This window comes from Erpetoichthys calabaricus, chromosome 13 (genome assembly GCF_900747795.2).
Source record: "Erpetoichthys calabaricus chromosome 13, fErpCal1.3, whole genome shotgun sequence".
Classification (NCBI taxonomy): Eukaryota; Metazoa; Chordata; class Cladistia; order Polypteriformes; family Polypteridae; genus Erpetoichthys; species Erpetoichthys calabaricus.
In genome coordinates this window covers 145,196,083-145,215,184 of record NC_041406.2, presented here as the reverse complement: position 1 = coordinate 145,215,184, position 19,102 = coordinate 145,196,083, and the positions used below count along the sequence as shown (strand labels likewise).

Genomic DNA, 19,102 nt, shown 5'->3' with positions numbered 1-19,102 from the left:
TTGTAATGAATCCCACTTCTCTATCTGGTAGTCTGATGGATGAATCTGCGGTTGGTGGATGCCTGAAGAATTCAGTAGGCACTATACAGTCCAAAAAGTTGCAAAGTTTGAATGGAGGAGGGATCATGGTAGGGTTTATGCTAGGACCCCTGGTTCCAGTAAAGAGTACTCTTAATACTACAGCACACCAGGACATTTTAGACAATTGTGGGCTTCATATTTGGAGAAGGCCCTTCCCTGTCCTAACATGACTCGAAGCAACTTAAGTGGCTATCACAAAGCCCTGACCTCCACCCTACTAAACATGATTGGGATGAAGTGGAATGCCCATTGTGATCCAGATCTTCTCGTCCTAAATGCTCTGAATGGACACAGAGGACGAGTGAAGAGTGGAGGCTGTTATGGGGGGTGGTGGTGGTTTAGGGACAGACTCTGAATAAATTCAGATCACTTTGAAATGGGATTTCCACAAATGTTTGGCTGTACAGTACAAAGTTTTGTGTCCGGAGTAACAATTTTTAAACCATTTCTTTTTTTTTTAAAGGTAACTGTTGGAGGTCATCCTTGTGATGTCATTAGCAGCACATCCACAGAAATTAATTGCACGGTGAATCCAGAAAACGTCTTGCCCGTGGGTTTTGCTGAACCAGTGGCCGTGAGGGTGAATAATCTGGGCAATGCCATCAGCACAATCATCAATGAACTTGATCGCCGATTTGTTCTGTTGCCTGTTATCAGTTTTATCAGTCCCAGTGTTGGATCAACCACAGGGCACACTCGGGTGACCATTCAGGGCTCTGGGTTTACGGGACAGAACAGCTCCTTAGGAGTGACAGCAGTCAACTTGGCCTGCTCCACCGTGTCTGTGAACTACACAACCATCATCTGTGATACAGCGCCCTCTAGTGCAAGAACAGGGAGAGTTCAGGTTTCAGTAAATGGAATCCCTGCTGCCTGCCATTCCGACTGCTCTTTTCAATACACGGCATCCTCAACTCCTGTAGTACAGAGTCTGACCCCCAGCACAATAGACAGCAATTCAACACTCCTTTCTATTAGTGGGGCAGGCTTTGGAAACAACACTGAAGATGTCGTCGTCTTCATCGGCAACTTTACCTACCAGCCAAGTGAGGTCGCTGATGCAGAGATCACCTGTCCCATTGGGGCGCTGCCGGCTGGAAGTTACATTGTGAACGTTGTGGTGATGAGCAAAGGGTTAGCCTCTGGCAGCCTCACCATATCCAGTCTTGCAACTGCCACGCTTTCACCAAACTCTGGAAGCATCCTCGGCGGGACGACACTCCTCATCACTGGGAATGGATTTGATCCCGGCTACACGACCGTCACCGTGGGGAACACCCTTTGTCCCATCACATATATTTCAACAAGTGAAATTGAGTGTGTAACACCTCCACATAACCAAGGAAATGTGAATGTGATAATCGGAGTTTGGTCGACTGTCTACTCTTCATTAAACTTTCTGTACTCGCAGACAAACACTCCGGTCGTCAGTCTGGTCAGTCCATCAACAGGTAGGACCACTGCTTACCTACTAAAAATGTTAAGGCTGTGATCACATCATTAGATGAAATAACAAAAGATAGACAGACAGACAGAGGTGAAAGGAACCGTATAATAATTGTCTGCAGTTTTATGATAATTTAGTTTGGATGGGCTGTACAGCTTTCTCCATGCATAAATGGACACACGGTGCGTCTCTGGTCACAGTGATCAAGTTTCGACTGGATCAGTCAGTTTCACTTGTTGTTTTCTTGTAGTAAACATGGTCGCTCCATTCTCTGTTTGCATCAAAGAAGAGCAGCGAGCAGTGATTTACTTTATAACAGAGGCTGAAATCCATAGAAAGCTTTCTGCACAATATGGACACGGTGTTTTTCCATGGCAGAATGTTTGTGAATGGATTGAGAAGTTCAAAAATGGTCAAGCAAGTGGTAAGCATGAAGGAGGAGTGGGATGTTGGTCCACATCCACCACCGACGACAACACTGGGCAAGTCACTACCATGATACCCACAAACCGATGAAGATTTCGGCCCCAGTGCACCTTCAGCCCATACAAAGCAGAAGATCACGGCTTGCTGCTCTTCTTTAGTGCAAATGGAGAACAGCCATGCTAGAGGAATACGCTGCCGAAAAACGATATTTTGTTGAAAATGTTTTATAGTGATGGCTGAAAAAAAATTTAATTTTATGTTTTTGTGCACAATGAGAGAAAGCAATTTGTTACATAACGGAATCTAACATTCACCACTACCAGACAACAGCATACAATGTGAAAATGTCCATGCAAAAACGGAAACAAAATTCTCATGTTGCATAATCCTTATGCCTGTTATCAAGTCGAATGCTCAACACGTGCTAAAAGTGTGTAGTTTTTGATAAAATATTATTAACAAATAAATAGCTTTGTTAACAGTACAACACATTCCCACCATTCTGGGCTTGTGAATTGAAGACAGGGCTCTTGACCAATCAGTGGTGGGGAGTCTTCAATTCAGATGTTCCTTCACTTGAGTGCGAGCATTCCTAGTTCATTCGTGAGGAAATTTTCCAGAAGTGGTTTTATTAACAATATTTTAGTAAAAATTAATTATGAGCAAACGAACGGATGACATTGCATGTGGATTATGCAACACAAGTGACGTGAGATTTTTTTTCATAGACATACGATACAGTTTTCTGTTGTCCTGTCTATGGTGGTCACCTACTGTTACTGTTGAATCATAAACTTTCTTACCTATTTTGAGCAAGAAATCATCAACTTAATAATATTTCTTGTGTGTCACTATAAAACCAATGGTGCTATCATGAGCACACTTCATTCACTTTTTTTGTACTTTTCTCTTTAAACTTTTTTGAGATCCATGTATCTTAAGAGGGGTTTTCGATACCCAGGTAGTCGCTATGTGCCTTTCTTTGAAAATGAAATATGGTTGTCATCTTCCCACTGTGCATTTTGAATCAAGCAGGGGTGCAGGAGCTGTTGCCTAGGCAACTTTCCCAGAATTCTGTAGGAGTGTGAAGTATGTCATTGTCAGTGCAGCCTATAAGTTCTGATGCTTATGATTCTTATTTATCCAGGTTTGGATAAAAACACTTTAGATATAACTTTCTGTTCTTGGTCTCCTAACTTTCTTTTTGTGCAACGGTTTCTGATTTTTATCTTTTGGTTTCTGGCTTGGCAAATGGTTGGTTTGTCTTTATAATGACCCCTTAAAATTAAAATTTTTAAAGTATATATTAAACAAATTAAGAAGGCAATTATTAAACAAACAACGCGTATGCAAAAGCCATCCCCAATTTCACAATGGCAATAATTATTTACAGGCACTAAACAAATTACACCTGATGAAGCACTGAGTACAAAACAGTAAACGATAAACACTCACAACCTTGTCCAGAAACAGTCCACTTCGGTCGAGGTGACAATGGTGAAATGAATTGAACGGCCCAGTGAACAGTTTCCTTAATGTTATGAAAGTTTTGTCCTACCGTGTTCCTGTTATTGCATGAAAATCTGTAGAACTTAGGAGTGGCATTCCTTGGACAAAGATGTTTACCAAACTCCAATGAAATCACAGGAACAATCAGACAGAGCACAAGCACATTAATCCAGAAAGAAAGAAACTGTAATTCAACGGGTGATTTGTAATGCAGAAGTAGGCCTAGAAGCGTAGAAACAAACAGATGTACATCAGGTGATTGTGATCTCTTTCTGCGTCTTTCGGTTCCTTCTGAAAGATCGCACATAATCATCCTTCTTCCCAGCAAGCCCTATACAACTTTGAAGCTGCTCAGTGGTGTAAGACTTCTGAGGCTGCTGGGATTTGTAGGCCATTTAAGCAGTGCTGCTACAAACATCTAAACAAATTATTGTTTTCTGGGTGGAGTAACTCCTAGAAAATAACAATAGAACCTGACCAATCAAGGTCGGAACTTGACCTCTGACACACCATGTTTCCATGTGTGTGCAGGAAAAGCTGGACAGCAACCCAAACACACTGATCACAAACGTAAGGAACATTAATGACTTAAAAGTGAAAGGAATTATTATGTATAATAGTCATAAAGTCATGGGAAAATCACAATGTAATAGAATAATAGATGTGAAAGTGTGCGTCATTATGCTGAAAATACTGTACTTGGAAGACACACAAGCGTTGACGCCCATCTCGACATAGCATAGATGTAGATCAAGCCACTCTCGTTGGATGAATGCTGTCTTTGCTCAATGCTTTTTCATGCACTCTTTTGTAGGAGCTTTTGGAACTGTCATCTCCATTAGTGGATCCAGGTTTGGTTCTACAGTTCAAGACATCTTTGTGACCATTGGAGACGTCCCTTGCATCGTTGAGGCTGTCTCCGACTCCCAGGTTCTGTGCACGGTTGGAAGCCACTCAGGCGGCTCCTTCCCAATTGTTCTTCGGCATGCCGTTCTGGGATACGCATCATCCAGTGTCTCCTTTGAATATGAACTGCTGATAACGTCGGTCACACCAAATGAAGGTACAAACAGAAACATCTTAGGGCCTTCTAAAAGTGTATTTCCTTCGTTTGTCTGATGTGTTTGTTTGGACTTCAGGCAGCTTTGGCGGTGGTTCCATTCTTGAGCTGGAAGGAGCTGGATTTGATGGGCTGCTCTCAAGTGTATCTGTGTGCGGCAGCACGTGCATAGTGGACACGCAGAGATCTAACGCAAGCACCTTGTATTGTGAGGTGCCACCTTCTAATGGTAAATCTGTTTAAACAATTTGGAAATTTAAGAAGTGATCAAGTTATCTGATTCTACTCAGGCAGTGACTGTCGAGTTTTTTATATCGCCCTTCAGCTGGATAAATGTATCGGTCAGGTATACATAGAGTGTCACTAACTTGACTGTTGTCATCCAAAGGTGGCCCTTCATGGGGCATTGACACATTGTCACCCAGTCATTTTTAGAACTTCTCATAACTTAGCTTTGCACCGCCTAGCCTCCTTTTATCTTGTGTTGTTTCTATACTTGATGAATACAATTAGTATCAGTTAAATGTATTACTTTTGGTAAATAAATGTGATTGGAAATTGTAAAATCCTGTCCTTAATATCCAACCAGGACAACACAGAATCAAAGAAAAAAAAGAAAAAGGTCAAATACCCTTTAACACATTGACTGCTGAAAACGACTTAACTTCTAGTAGCCGATCTTACATGGACACCACCTATGACTTATCTCGTAAAGCATTTTCGGGCCTACAGATCCAAATCTATAGTGTGACCACAAGGGGGTGCCACTGATCCCCAAACACCAGACACAATTACATCCCACACAGCCAGGAATACAAATAAAGGTTCTCTTTTATACAATACCTTTACTGAGTCCAAAGTTTCATCACCACCATCAAGTAAAGTTTCCTTCTTCTCCTTTCCTTCTCCCGTGAGCTTCGTCCCCTCTCCTCCCAACTCTGACAACTCTAAGTGAGATGAGATAGCTCCTTTTATGTTGGACCCAGGAGTACTTCTGATGTCATGACATGGGATGATGGAAGCACTTCCGGGTCATGTGGAAGCTCCTCAAAGCAGCGCCCTGTGGATCCCTATAGGGTTGCCATTCTGAACTTCAGGTCCCATGAAACCCTGCGGGAGTCCAAACTGGGGCTATGCCAGAGTAACACTGCCACCTTTTATCCTGGGGATAAACTGTCCCCGAGAGCCAGACTCCCCCCATCCATCTATTAAATGATTGTCCCGACTGGGTTAGGAATCTAGAGTTATCCCGGCCGAGTTGCTCCTCCACTTATGTACTACATCCACTATGGCCTCCTGCTAAGATTTCACTCTCCGTCCCAGTCGGGATGCCAATCCATTCATTCAAGCATTTATGGTGGGTACATCAAAAAGTAAAGGCAGTTTACTGATGCAGCACAACATATTCACGATGGCTTATGGGCAGTATGAACTCGCACAGCACGGCTCTCTGCCGTTAGTCTAGCTGAAGTCAAGGTTACTAAACATGGACGCTGTACTGTGGGATTGCACCACTGTTGATCAATGTGTGAGATTTATTTGGGTAGAAGAAGTGAAACCTGCTAAAATTCACCGGAGGATGTTGACTTGCGCAGATGAGTTAGCAGTTTGGGTAGCCATCATATGCAAGTCATCCTGCACTTTGGCACATGCTGAACCATAGCTGATATCCAAACATGCAGCAGCAGTGGACTATGTAATCCATCAGTCATCTCTGATGAAGGCATTTATCATGCTGATGTGGGCTTCTGTGTGCCATGGTGATGGTTGACCAGATTGAGCTTCATCAGTTACACTTGTCCTTTCCGCTTTAAACCTTTCGACTTATTCATAAACTTTTGGTTGAGTCTGCTGGTTTCACTTCCATACTGAACCAACATCCTTTGGTGAATTTCAGCAGGTTTCACTCCCTCTGCCCAAACAAATTTCACAATGGCACATTGTTCATCAATGGCACAATCCCACAGCAGAGCATCCATGTTCATTTGTCCTGACGGCAGAGCGCTGTGTTGTGTGTGTTTGGACTCCCCATAAGCCATCATGAACATGATGTGTTGCATCGGCTTTTAGCCGTTGTGATTACCATGAAATTCTCAAATTGCCTTACTCTTTGATTTACCCTGATAGGATCAAACCCGTAGGCAATGGAAGAAGAATGAAAAATCAGAAGGACCTCATAGAACAGAACATTTACTGTATTTGTGAAATAGAGCAAATATTAATACAAATACTCGACAATTAGTCTAATAAAAGTTTTGTAGAACTGCGGCCATCTGAATATCTCTCAGTGATGAGCATCTCAGCACTAACAAGTTCAAAAAGGAAACTGCGACATTGGATTACTGTGAATTGTTCAAGATCAAACTCGATAGACCCAGCCGAGTTCTCTCACACGAAGAAGTTGTGCCAGTTATCTCAAATAGATGTCTTTTAGAGAAAATCGGTTTTTACTCAATAACAGAATTGAATTTGTACAGTGCCCTCCATAACGTTTGTGACAAAGATCCGTTTTTCTGTGATTTGCCCCTCTGCTCCACAGTTTTGAATAAATCAAACAATTGGACATCATGATTCAAGTGCGCATTGCAGACTTTCAGTTAAGGGGATTTGCAGACGTTTCAGCCACACAACACTTTTTCTACACAATCTCCCCCCATTTCAAGGGCACCAAAATGTTTGGGATAATTGGCGTTCCAGGTGTTTGTGATTCCTCAGGTGGGTTTCATTGCTTCATAAGATACCTTGGCTTGTTCCAGCCTCACTCTTCTTCCTGTTAGGTGGTCCTGATGCTTGTGCGTTTGATTCCGGGGGCTGGACCCCGGAAGCATTACAGTAGATATGCACATGTTAATACGACTCTATGACCTTTTTGTCATTTTTGACAGGTACAGGGACGCAGCTGGTCTGTGACGTGAGTGTTGTCAATGGAAACACATCAATGACCTCACGACAAGCCTTCACCTATAAATCTTCACTGACCCCTGTAATTACAAGTGTGTCCCCCAGAAGAGGTGGCACTGGTGGTGGCACAAGCCTTACTATCACGGGATCAGGTTTCAGGTAATGACATCTGCATGCTCTTTGCAGTCAAAGTATCAATCAAAAAAACTGGTTGATGAATGTGATAGATGATGACATCTCTTCAAAAATGAATTACATTGTGGCAAGGGCCTTGGAAATGAGGGCTAAATGGGAGAGCATGACCCATAATATGAGTACCCAATTCTGTCCGGGATGGAATACAGTGCAGGTGCCATCACTTAAAAATCCTCCTAGGGGAACAATTATGACAAGAAAACCAACATTTAATTACATACCTGTGCCCAGTCCCAAAAACGTCCCCTAGGAGCAGTCACGACTTTGGAACAAAACCCAACCTGTTGTCTTCTCCTGTACAGAAGGTGAATCTGTGTGGAATTTCGTGGAGATAAAAATACCGATGAGTTACCATAGCATGGCAGAGCACAGTCTGTGATTTGTTTGGATGATGATGTTGTTTAAACCCACAAGATGGCAGCAGAATACCATCCCAAGCATTATTCTCTGTAAAGTGGATTGTTACATGTCACCCCAGGTCTGACTCGGGCCTGAGAGCCGCTTGGCGTTAACAGCAATAAGGTGAAGTTCATTCTGTCCTTTGTTGCTGTCTTGTGTTTGCTGGAGGTGAATACCTGGGTTTGTGGTCTGGTTATGATTAGGAGAAGCTTGGCGTTATATCAGTTTCCTCACAATCATGGTGTAAATGAATTTGCCATATGAGATTGTCTTCTAAAGTAAAGAATATTGTATAAACTAAACTAAATTATAAACAAGTAGCCTGCTCTTGCATTTCATAATGGAGCCTATGGCTAGCAGGGTCCCACTGTGAAGAAAAGCCTTTAAATGTATTGAATACAGTATGTCTACTTTTCATGCCAGAAATGTTATTGAATATTGATCTGTATCTTGAAACTACACACATATTGCAAAAAACAGTGAATCCATAATGTTTTAAGAAGGAAGAAAACCAAAAAGCAAATCCTTGTTGTGTTAAAAGGAGATCATCTTTGCATTTCACTTAGTCACTCACTTTCCTCAATGGCACCTTTCAGCTCCAATGGCATGGGTTCACCTTGGAAAGTCATCACCAAGCACCGTTATTGTCATTGAGCATTGATGCCCAGATGTGAATTGCTGTCTTTGATCTATGGATAACTAGACAATAATAACTGAAAAATCTTATGATCCCTTATACTCTTTCACTATACGTAAGTTTATTTTGTTATTTCATGAAGATATTGCCTGCTGCTACTGGACTGATAATGTATGTGTCAGCTTCAGTGGGTGAGAATTATTATTGAGCCTGTGCAGAGCATGCAATCAAGCGATAAGAACTAAACTGGTGTTACTGCCATCCTTCTTCTAAACCCGCTTATCCAGGGCAGGGTCGTGGGACAGCTTGCATGTATCAGTGCAAGGCAGGAACCATCGCTGTGTGCTTTCCAATCTCAATTCAGACTCTCTACATGTATGTATTCTCGTTGGTGGAATGAGCTGCCCACCTCCATTTGAACTTCTGACTCCCTTAATGTGCTTAAAAAGTGACTGAAGACCCTCTTGTTTGGTGAATTTCTGTCTCACTGATACTGATAGATAGGACTTGTAACTCGCTTAGAATTTGTTCTGAGCTCCTCACTTGTGGTGATTAATTTGTAGCCTTGTCCTGTCACACTCGTTCCCAAATAGTCTCCAGACTGATGTTTACTCAACTATTTTGACCTCTTTAGTAAGTCACTTTGGATTCAAGAGACTGATAAACAAATAAATGTTAAATGTATGATGTGCCAGTCCATTTCAGGACACTCACAGAAACGCACAAACACATACGTACACTAGGGTGACTTTAGCTATGTTAGCCCACCTAACTTGCATGTGTTTAAACCATGGGAAGAAACCAGAACACCTGAGAAGAACTTGCAAACTTCATGCAGGGGACACCCAGGACATGGACCCTGGTCCGCTACACTGTGAAAGAGTAATCAGAATCCAAAAACAAGGAACATTTACAGTAAACTAAGATCATTGAAATGAAGGCAGCACTAATGCCACACAACTCTCTTCCACCAAAGCACATTCAAACGAACCTCAACTTACTCGATTTCCCAGCCTGCCTTTATAGGATGGTGAGGTAATGGTAGCCCTGCCTCTTGAGGGGCCCACCCACAAAACACAAGGAACATCAGAGAACACGATTAGCCACAAACAAAAGAAATGACAAACAAATACAATAAAACTGACTGAGAATACAGTACGTGATAAGATGCCATTTTAGCATCACTCGAGTTAACTTTATAGACCTTTAAAAAAAATATCGAAGCTCATGCTCATCCCAACCTAATTTATTTTAAATACCTTTAACTTCAAAGAGAAACTTTAGAGATTTACATAAAAATGCAAAAAGTAAAGCTCAGTCAATTATTATTTTTTTTTTCTTTCAGTTCCACCCTCAGTGATGTCCAAGTGACAATAGCAGGGACACCTTGTGACGTGCAGCTCGCCAGCAGCACTCAGATTATTTGTGTCACCAACAACAACTCGCAATCCCAGCAGACTTACGTGAAAGTGAACATTGGAGGAAATGGAATTGCCAAGCTGGTGAGTATAACTGGAAGATCACACAACCTGACCTAAGATCCTTAAACCTGCTTAATCTCCTTCAGTTTTGTGAATCAGAGACAAGGCCAGCAGCTTAACACGGCCATACAAAATACTGTAAGAACTGAACATGGCAGAGGGTAGAAGTCAGTGCTAGACTCCAAAACAGAGAGAGATGGATAGATAGATAGATAAATAGATAGGAAAGGCACTATATAATACATAAATAGATAGATAGATGTGTATGGCAGTACATGTTAGAAAGATACATATGAAAGGCACCATATAATAGATAGATAGATAGATAGATAGATAGATAGATAGATAGATAGATAGATAGATAGATAGATAGATAGATAGATAGATTTTAATTTAGTGTAGTAGGCAGGATAGATAGATAGATAGATAGATAGATAGATAGATAGATAGATAGATAGATAGATAGATAGATAGATAGATAGATAGATAGATAGATAGATAGATAGATAGATAGATAGATAGATAGATGTGAAAGACAATATATGTTAGAAAGATAGATATGAAAGACCCACCGCAGGACACACACACACACACACTCACACACCAAGCACACACACTAGGGACAATTTAGAATCACCAATGCACCTAACCTGCATGTCTTTGGACTGTGGGAGGAAACCCACACAGACACGGGGAGAACATGCAGACTCCACGCAGGGAGGACCTGGGAAGTGAACCCAGACGGGTCTCCTAACTGCGAGGCAGCAGCGCTACCCACTGCACCACCGTGCCGCCCCCTTTTTTTAAATTCCCCTTTACTATTCCTCATGCCCGTCACTTCTTCCTTTCCTGTTCTTTTACTACTAAAATACTGAAAGAATCTCTTTGGGTCACCTGTCACCTTAGACATGGATAGCTTCTTCCTGATTCATTCTGTTTTCTTGGAGTAAAAGTAAATATTTTAAATAAGAATTTTGTATATATTTTCTTTTGTGCAGGATAATGCCAGTTTCTTTTATATTGATGTCTGGTCATCCAACTTTACGTGGGGTGGGGACTCGCCACCCGACGCGGGATCTCTGGCGGTCATTTCACAAGGACAGACGGTCTTACTGGATGTAAGCACTCCAGTACTGAAGATGCTTCTGATTCAAGGTAAGTTGAGAGAAAAGTCCTGTTGAGCAGATGTTGGAATGAGCTCTAGAGATTTAAAGCCATCTTCCTGTAAGGCTAAAACAGAGCAGTCTCCATGACCATTCACAGAGCTCTTGTACTAACATATGAGATTGAATTCTGTTATTGCTGTCATTTTGCTGTTATGGTGAGTGACTCTTAGATGACGTACCTAAAAGGTAGTTAGCCCCCTGAGTGTCCTACCGTGTGGACATCGTGTTACTTCTTCTTCTCCAGTGTAAGGTGGGCTCATTTCTTCACCACACACAAGTCTATGTGGGTCATTTAATGTGGACGACCCATCGAGACTCCAAGAATGATTCCTAGTTGAAGACAATGTTCTAATGTTCTAACGTGCAAATCTCTCAACACATTGAATTTTTTCCACTACATACATTTTTTTTGTTGTTTAGGTGGAACTCTGATCTTTGATGAGGCCGACATTGAGTTGAAGGCAGAAAATATCTTAATTGCCAATGGAGGGACACTGCAGGTATGTTTAGTTGGCACATATTTGAAAGCACAAGTTCTTTGTTATCCTCGAAGCGGGCGACTCGATGGACAGGCTGCACTCGTAACCTTAAGACGGAGTTAGTTACGCTAAATTCAGAATGGTTTAACTGTGACAAAAATGTGCAGCCTAAAAGTGGTAACAAATTAAGCAAAAATCTTTTTTGCATGGCGTATTTCTTTAATCACATCTGAGGTGGTGACCTCTAAAGTATAAACAGTATTCCAGTGGTCTATTTTTGATTCACGATCATTTATATTTTCAATTTTTAAACAGATTGGAACAGAAGCTGCCCCCTTCCAGCACAAGGCTATAATTACTCTTTATGGCCAACTTCGTTCACCTGAACTTCCGGTGTACGGCGCCAAGACCCTGGCAGTCAGACAAGGAGTCCTTGACCTTCACGGTAAAATCCTTCAGATTGTTAACCCTGGTGGCTCTTCCAATTCTAATGAAACGATTCCCAAAGCAGCACCCTGATTCATCCATCAGTGCTTTTCACAGACAATCTGTTCCTCTCCTTCCTTCTCCTAATCTTGTGTCACAAGCCCCTCACGTGTCCCTGTCTGTCCCCCTCAGGCGTACCCATCCCCGTCACGTGGACCAGACTGGCACAGACAGCAAACGCAGGCTCCTCCACTTTACAGCTACAGCAGTCGGTGACCTGGAACGTGGGCGATGAAATTGCTATCGCATCTACTGGAGACAGGTATGGTGGGCTCGTCGATGCTTCATGCAGAGAAAAACTTTTTTTGTATTTATTTTCCATTTTCATATTCATTTTACTTGTACGATTTATTTTTAAGGCTGCTTTGGTGAGGTCCTTGTACCACCGTTTCATTTTTGGTTTCTCCCTTGGCGTTGCCATTTTCTCAATTTTTTTTGGTTTGTCCCAAGTGTTTGCTTTGTGGTTGTTGTCAGTAAGCACCATGTGGCCATCAGCAATGCACTCTTTGGATGACAGCACCCTATCTGTAGCGTCCGTGTGTAGAAAATTAAAATCATTTTCAAAGTATTTATTGTATGGAGGGGCTTTTGGATTTGAGATACTGTTAGGAACCTTGCATGTATCTTGGACTTGGATTTCACTTTGGGATTAGTGTTTCGTTTAAAACAACGATCTCTCCATTTAAACCTCTGTCTTGTTTCCAGATAAGGTCTCGGTTTTCATTGCCTAGTCCTGATTCTCTGCCTTTTTGGTGTGTCCTTTTTCAACCTGTGCATAACAATAAGAAACTATAAAACTAAAGAAGTAAATGTCAGGAGTGAGGCCCCTGGTAAACCCTAACCACCCAGTTTACAAGGATCTTCAGGCCTGCAGAACTTTGAGTGTCTTTTCTGTGCCTTCCGGCAGAACTGTGGAGTTGTGTGTCCTGGCCTGTCACCGGCCATGCAGAGTTTGCACCTTTTCCACGTGTTTGTTCAGACCCTTTAGTTTTTCCTACACCATGAGTGCTTGGTGTTTTGATGACTGGTGTATGGGGTTTGAGGCCATCTATGCCTATGACAGACTGGCATCACGTCTTGGGTTGTCTGCTGCCCTCTCCCAAGTGCTGCTGAGATTGGCCGTATCTCCCAGTTACCCTGAATGAAATCAACTGGCTAAAGGACTGTAGATTCTGTCCTGACATGGAAAAGGGGAGTGAAACCTGAAAAATGAGCCACCAACGCAGGCCAGGTCCCCATCCAGTGGCACTGGGAAGGAGGGGACTTTAGAGGCCTAAGTTCCTGTTATTTTATTACAAGCCTCTGCTCTGTTTGATTTAATGGGGACTCCCTTGGAGGACAATAGTATATGTAAACTTGAAAGCCCAAGTGGATAAACACCACCCTGGTTATTGACTGATATTACATACTGTGGACCACCAGAGCACATACAGCCGCCCAAACCTGACACAGACAGGCAGACACAAGTTCCAGTCCAGCACACACATTTTATTTACAGCTGGGGAGCGCTTTCCTCTGCTCCCCGCAGCACAGTACATAAAGCACCACAAACTGCCAATTCCCAGTCCTTCCGCCTCCACTCCTCCCTCACAAGCATCGTCCTTCTTCCTCCCGACTCTGGCTCACCAAATGGAGTGAGGTGGCTCCTTTTATGATGGCCCTGGGTGGCTCATTAATCAAACCTGGAATCACTCCCAGGTGTGGTGAGAACCCAATGGAGATGTCTGCAGCTGCCCCAGCAAGCCCAGGGAACCCAACAGGGCTGTGTCAAACTCCAACTCCCAGCATACCCTGTGGGAATCCATGGTGCCACAGCCGCCCACGAGAGTTGCCCTGTAGCATCCCGGGGAAGGTTTTGCCTTGCTGATGCTCTCTCCCCTGGTCATGGCCCTGGCCACCAGTCACAATATGTATTGTAACAAGACAAAAAAGACACAGGTCATAAAGTTTTGGGTTATCCGTCCCCATATACTGTAGATATTCTGGTCAGTTAGGTTGTTCATCAACACTTATTAGACACATTACAAATGATTGGCGGACAATTTATGGGGTGGAGATGGAAGTAGATGAATGGAATGCTGGGAAGGAACCATGATGGTAGGTGGTAGTCATGATGTCATCAGGAGGGGACCAGAGGGCAGAAAGGAACCCGGTAGTGGCTTGTTTCTTTATCAAGTCCGGGTGAATTCACAGCGGTGTTGCTTTATTTTTTCTGAGGAAACAAAGAAAGAAAGCTTAGTACCCCGTCGTTGTCCCATTACATGATATATCGCGGTGCCCGTTGGGTCTTTAAGCGGCTCCCTATGGGCGCGTGCGTGACAGTATGTATATCAGTGCACTTGAAACCCCAAGGAAGGCCTGTCCCACTTCAATTCTACCTTGACCCCCATAAATATCGCTAAATACCCTGATATCATCAGATCTTATTAGCAACATCCCTGGACCCTTCCAAAATTGCCTCAACTACTATCTGCAGGCTTCAGCGTAATTAGGCCCACAATAGGGAAACTCAAAATGTCCCACAAATGTGCCTCTCAATGGAAAGGAAAACCTCATAAAATAAAGAAAGTAAAGCACAAAACTTAAAACAGTTCCATAACACCATCCAAGAGAAGAAATCCGATAACCAGAGGAAAATGTCATAAAAACCAGTAGATCAGAAAGAAGAGCAATACCCCCCAAAAAAACTCCAACAAACGTCAGTGAACCGCTTCTGAGGTCTCTTCCCTAGCAGGGGGACACCTAAGCAATGGTGACATCAGGGTGGCCCCACAAAGAACAAGAGACTAACCAGAGCAGTACATTGCACATAGACACTATGTTCATACAACTTAAAACCTTCACATCCCAACCCACCACTGTTACTTCTGGTGTGCCCCAGGGCTCTGTCCTGGGGCCTCTTCTTTTTATTATTTACCTTCTTCCCCTTGGCAATATTTTTCGCAAATATAACATTAATTTTCACTGTTATGCTGATGACACCCAGCTCTACCTTGCTGGTAATCCCACCTCCTCTTTTCCACCACAGTCGCTTATTGACTGCATTGCTGAAATTAAATCCTGGTTTTCTTCGAATTTTCTTAAATTAAACAGTGACAAAACGGAGGCTCTCCTCATTGGTTCAAAATCATCATTATCCAAAACCAATAATCTTTCTCTTATTATTGATGACTTTGTTGTTTCCCCATCATCTCAGGTCAAGAGTCTGGGTGTCATCCTCGACAGTACTCTATCCTTCCAATCTCACATTAATAACATCACCCGGTCTGCTTACTTCCACCTACGTAATATTAATCGCATTCGCCCCTCCCTCACTCCTCACACCACTGCCATTCTTGTTCATAGTCTTGTCACTTCTCGGCTGGACTACTGCAATTCTCTCCTCTTTGGTCTCCCGAATAAATCTCTTCATAAGCTTCAGTTAGTCCAGAATTCTGCAGCACGTATCATCACTCAAATCCCATCTATTCACCATATTACTCCAGTCTTGCAGCAGCTTCATTGGCTCCCGATTAAGTTTCGTATTGATTTTAAGATTCTACTATTAACATTTAAGGCCATCCATAACCTCGCCCCTCCATATCTGTCTGACCTTCTTCATGTTGCCATTCCATCCCGTAACCTTAGATCCTCTTCCTCCACCCATCTGACTGTCCTTCCCGCCCGTCTAACCACCATGGGGAGCAGAGCTTTCAGCCGTTCTGCTCCCAAGCTCTGGAATTCATTGCCTGCGGATCTCCGAAATATCAAATCATATTCATCCTTCAAATGTAAACTTAAAACGCATCTGTTTAAAATGGCTTTTTCTTTTTCCTCCTGATTATAATGGTTTTGTTTGGTTTTAATTTCTAGATTTTCTGATGTTTTAAGTTTTTTATAATTGTGTCTTTTATTTATTTATTTATTTATTTATTTATTTATTTATTTATTTATTGTTGTTCGGTGTCCTTGAGTTCCCTGAAAGGCACCTTGTATAAATAAAATGTATTATTATTATTATTATTATTATTATTACTAATTTAACATATACTTAACTTTAACGAGAATTATATAAATACATGGCAAACACTTTAAAATAAAGCAAAGACCAACAGAAGACCCCAACTGAAACGTAACATTTCCTGCTCACTCCCTCCCTATGAAACAGAGCAGAAGCCCAAGACCCGCTCCTCTGTGGCCACACTGAACCATTGACATGTGACCACCAATTGCTAGCACCTGGGCTTCAGTGGTCTCCATCAACAAAGCTGGATTTACTTGGGTGGTTCTACATTTAACTGCCTCTTCAGGACAATACGCTACTTTTCTTTTTCAGACTCAGCCAGAGTGAAAATGAACTGATGGTCATTCAGTCCATATCTCCAGATGGAAAGACGTTGACGCTGACCCAGCCCCTGAACTACACACACTTAGGGGTGTCGGTAACGCTGCCAAATGGAAAAGTGTTTGAAGCGAGAGCAGAAGTGGGAGTTCTAACACGAAATATCGTCGTGCGAGGGTCAAACAACGATGAATGGGATGACAAGATCCCAGCCTGCCCTGACGGATTTGATCCTGGTATGTGTTGTCAATTTTCTGCATATCTGAGTTTATCGTTTTACGAAGTGAGGTGTACGGTAAGGGAATGACAGCCTGGTTCAAGGTGAGAATGTGATTACATCGAGGATCGGCGCTGAGACCTTTCCTGTTTGCAGTGGTGATGGATGGGTGGACAGATGAGGTCAGAAAGGAGTCTCTGTAGACTGGAATGTTCGAGGATGACAAGTGAGAGGAGACAGCAGCTTGGAGAGGTGGAGGCACACACTGGAGAGAAGGGGAATGAGAGTCAGTAGGAGTGAGACGGGGTACACATGTGTGAATGAGAGGGAAGATGGTGGAAGGGGGCAACTGCAAGGAGCAGAGGTGGTGAAGGTCGACAAATTGAAATCCTCAGGTTCGACAGTCCAAAACAATGGAGAGTGCGATAGAGAGGCGAAGAAGAGAGTGCAGGCAGGGTGGTCTGGGTGGAGAAGAGTGTCAGGAGTGATTTGTGAGAGAAGAGTAACTAAAAAGAGTGACTGGGAAGGTGTATAAAATGGTAGGGTCATGTTGTATGGTTTGGAGATGGTGACCCTGACAAAAAGACAGGAGGCAGGGTTGGAACTGGATGAGTTGAAGATGCTCGGAGTAATGAGGGTAGACAGGATCAGGAATGAGTACTTTAGATGGACAACACAGGTATGACAGTTTGGTGACTGAGTAAGGCGGGACTGAGATGGTTTGGGCACATGTGGAGGACAGATGAGGGGGACATTGATTAAAGAATGTTGCAAATGGAACTACAAGACAAGAGGAAAAGAGGAAGGTCAAAGAGGAAGTTTATGGACGTTGTGAGGGAGGACATGATGGCAGTCAGTGTGGCAGGAAATGATGTCAAAGCCACGGATAGGTGGAGATGGATGATCAGCTGTGGTGACCCCCTAAATGGGAGCTGCCGGAAGAAGAAGAAGAAGATTTTATGATATAGTTCCTGCTGACATTTTCTGGTGTGAGCTCTGTCATGTCATAGTTCCTAATGCTGGGTTACAGTGCACGTCATGTAGAAATGCTAAAAGATGCCAGTGCCAAGGACCAAGTGCCTCATTTTAAAGACCAAAAAACGTCCAAACATTTCATGAAGATCATTCATGTTTTCCCCTGCAAATGTTTATTAGAAAAACTTTTTGATTTCACAAACAACAGAATGAATTCATTTTTACTGTTGGAATCTTAACATTACTTTGTTAGAAGGTTGAGCCATTTTTGATTTAACAGACTTTGTTGCAACTTGTGCTTTATGATCATCCACTTTAAGAATGAAAAGACCAGGATGTGCCCAACAGGTGAGCCTTTTTTACGCACTCGCCTGAGTTGCTTTGTTTCGTTCTGTTTCTGCAGGTGAATTTGCAGTTCAGACGTGTTTCCAGGGTCGATTTGGAGAAGAAATTGGCAGCGACCAGTTTGGAGGCTGCATCATGTTCAATGCTCCACAGCCGAATCTGAACCTGGCCATTGGGAGGATAGAGTATGTGGAAGTAAGTCGAAGGTCACCAAGCCTTTTCCAGCACTTAAAAACATAACATATTTAAAGTCCTGTATTGAATTGTATGTAGAAAAGATACAAAAAAAGAATTCAGGTAGGTACAGAGAGGTCGTGGCTTACAGCAGTTCCACAGATAAGAGTGAGCGCGTAAAATGCCAACTTTATCTTCTTAGCTGATTTTCAATTATTTTTCAACTTTTTTTTAATGAATGAAGCCAATTAATTATCACAAAAATGAACAGATGGCAGCTGTCATGAACTCTGTGACTTACTACAATACGGTAGGCCCGCTTCCAAGCGTTTTGCATGTTTGCTCACAGGTGTCACTGTAGCTGGTGGTGCACTCGGCCACTAATCCGCTTGTCACAGGTAAGCAAACGGATCAGCAGCTGGCCTTCCATCTGTGTTGTAGACGCTGTTGCTTGTAATTCATGGTGTCCTGAGTATGCATCCTGTCATGCCATCTGAGGGAGCTTAACGGTATTGGTGGGGGACGCGACACCCTGAGTGATTCCTTAGCAGAGACAGCGTGCGTCTAACAATCATCAGTCAATTTGCTTTTCCATCTCGATGGGGGGTACTGTAAAAGCTGAAGGATGTTGAAGTATAAGGTCGACAAACTATAAAGAGCGGTGTTCCTTTTTCAATTCTTATACATTTTTCTTTATCGATTCTACTAATTGGACACCTGTTTATTTTTTGTTTTTTTGTTTTTTGAGTCACTGAGTTTAATTCTTACATTCATTTCCAGTGACTCTCCTTCATTTTGATGGC

At 42.6% G+C, this 19,102-nt stretch overlaps 1 protein-coding gene across 1 annotated transcript in view; it reads left to right on the top strand.

Annotated features, from left to right (window-relative positions):
• Positions 1-19,102, top strand: part of pkhd1l1.1 (PKHD1 like 1, tandem duplicate 1) — a 148,318-nt gene that overhangs the window by 64,705 nt on the left and 64,511 nt on the right. The window contains exons 38-48 of the mRNA XM_028790902.2: positions 545-1,532; positions 4,278-4,526; positions 4,603-4,752; positions 7,409-7,583; positions 10,001-10,157; positions 11,135-11,291; positions 11,723-11,802; positions 12,097-12,226; positions 12,400-12,529; positions 16,583-16,824; positions 18,184-18,320. Of these exons, the coding sequence (XP_028646735.2) occupies positions 545-1,532; positions 4,278-4,526; positions 4,603-4,752; positions 7,409-7,583; positions 10,001-10,157; positions 11,135-11,291; positions 11,723-11,802; positions 12,097-12,226; positions 12,400-12,529; positions 16,583-16,824; positions 18,184-18,320 (2,595 nt within the window). The remainder of the gene's footprint in view (positions 1-544; positions 1,533-4,277; positions 4,527-4,602; positions 4,753-7,408; positions 7,584-10,000; positions 10,158-11,134; positions 11,292-11,722; positions 11,803-12,096; positions 12,227-12,399; positions 12,530-16,582; positions 16,825-18,183; positions 18,321-19,102) is intronic.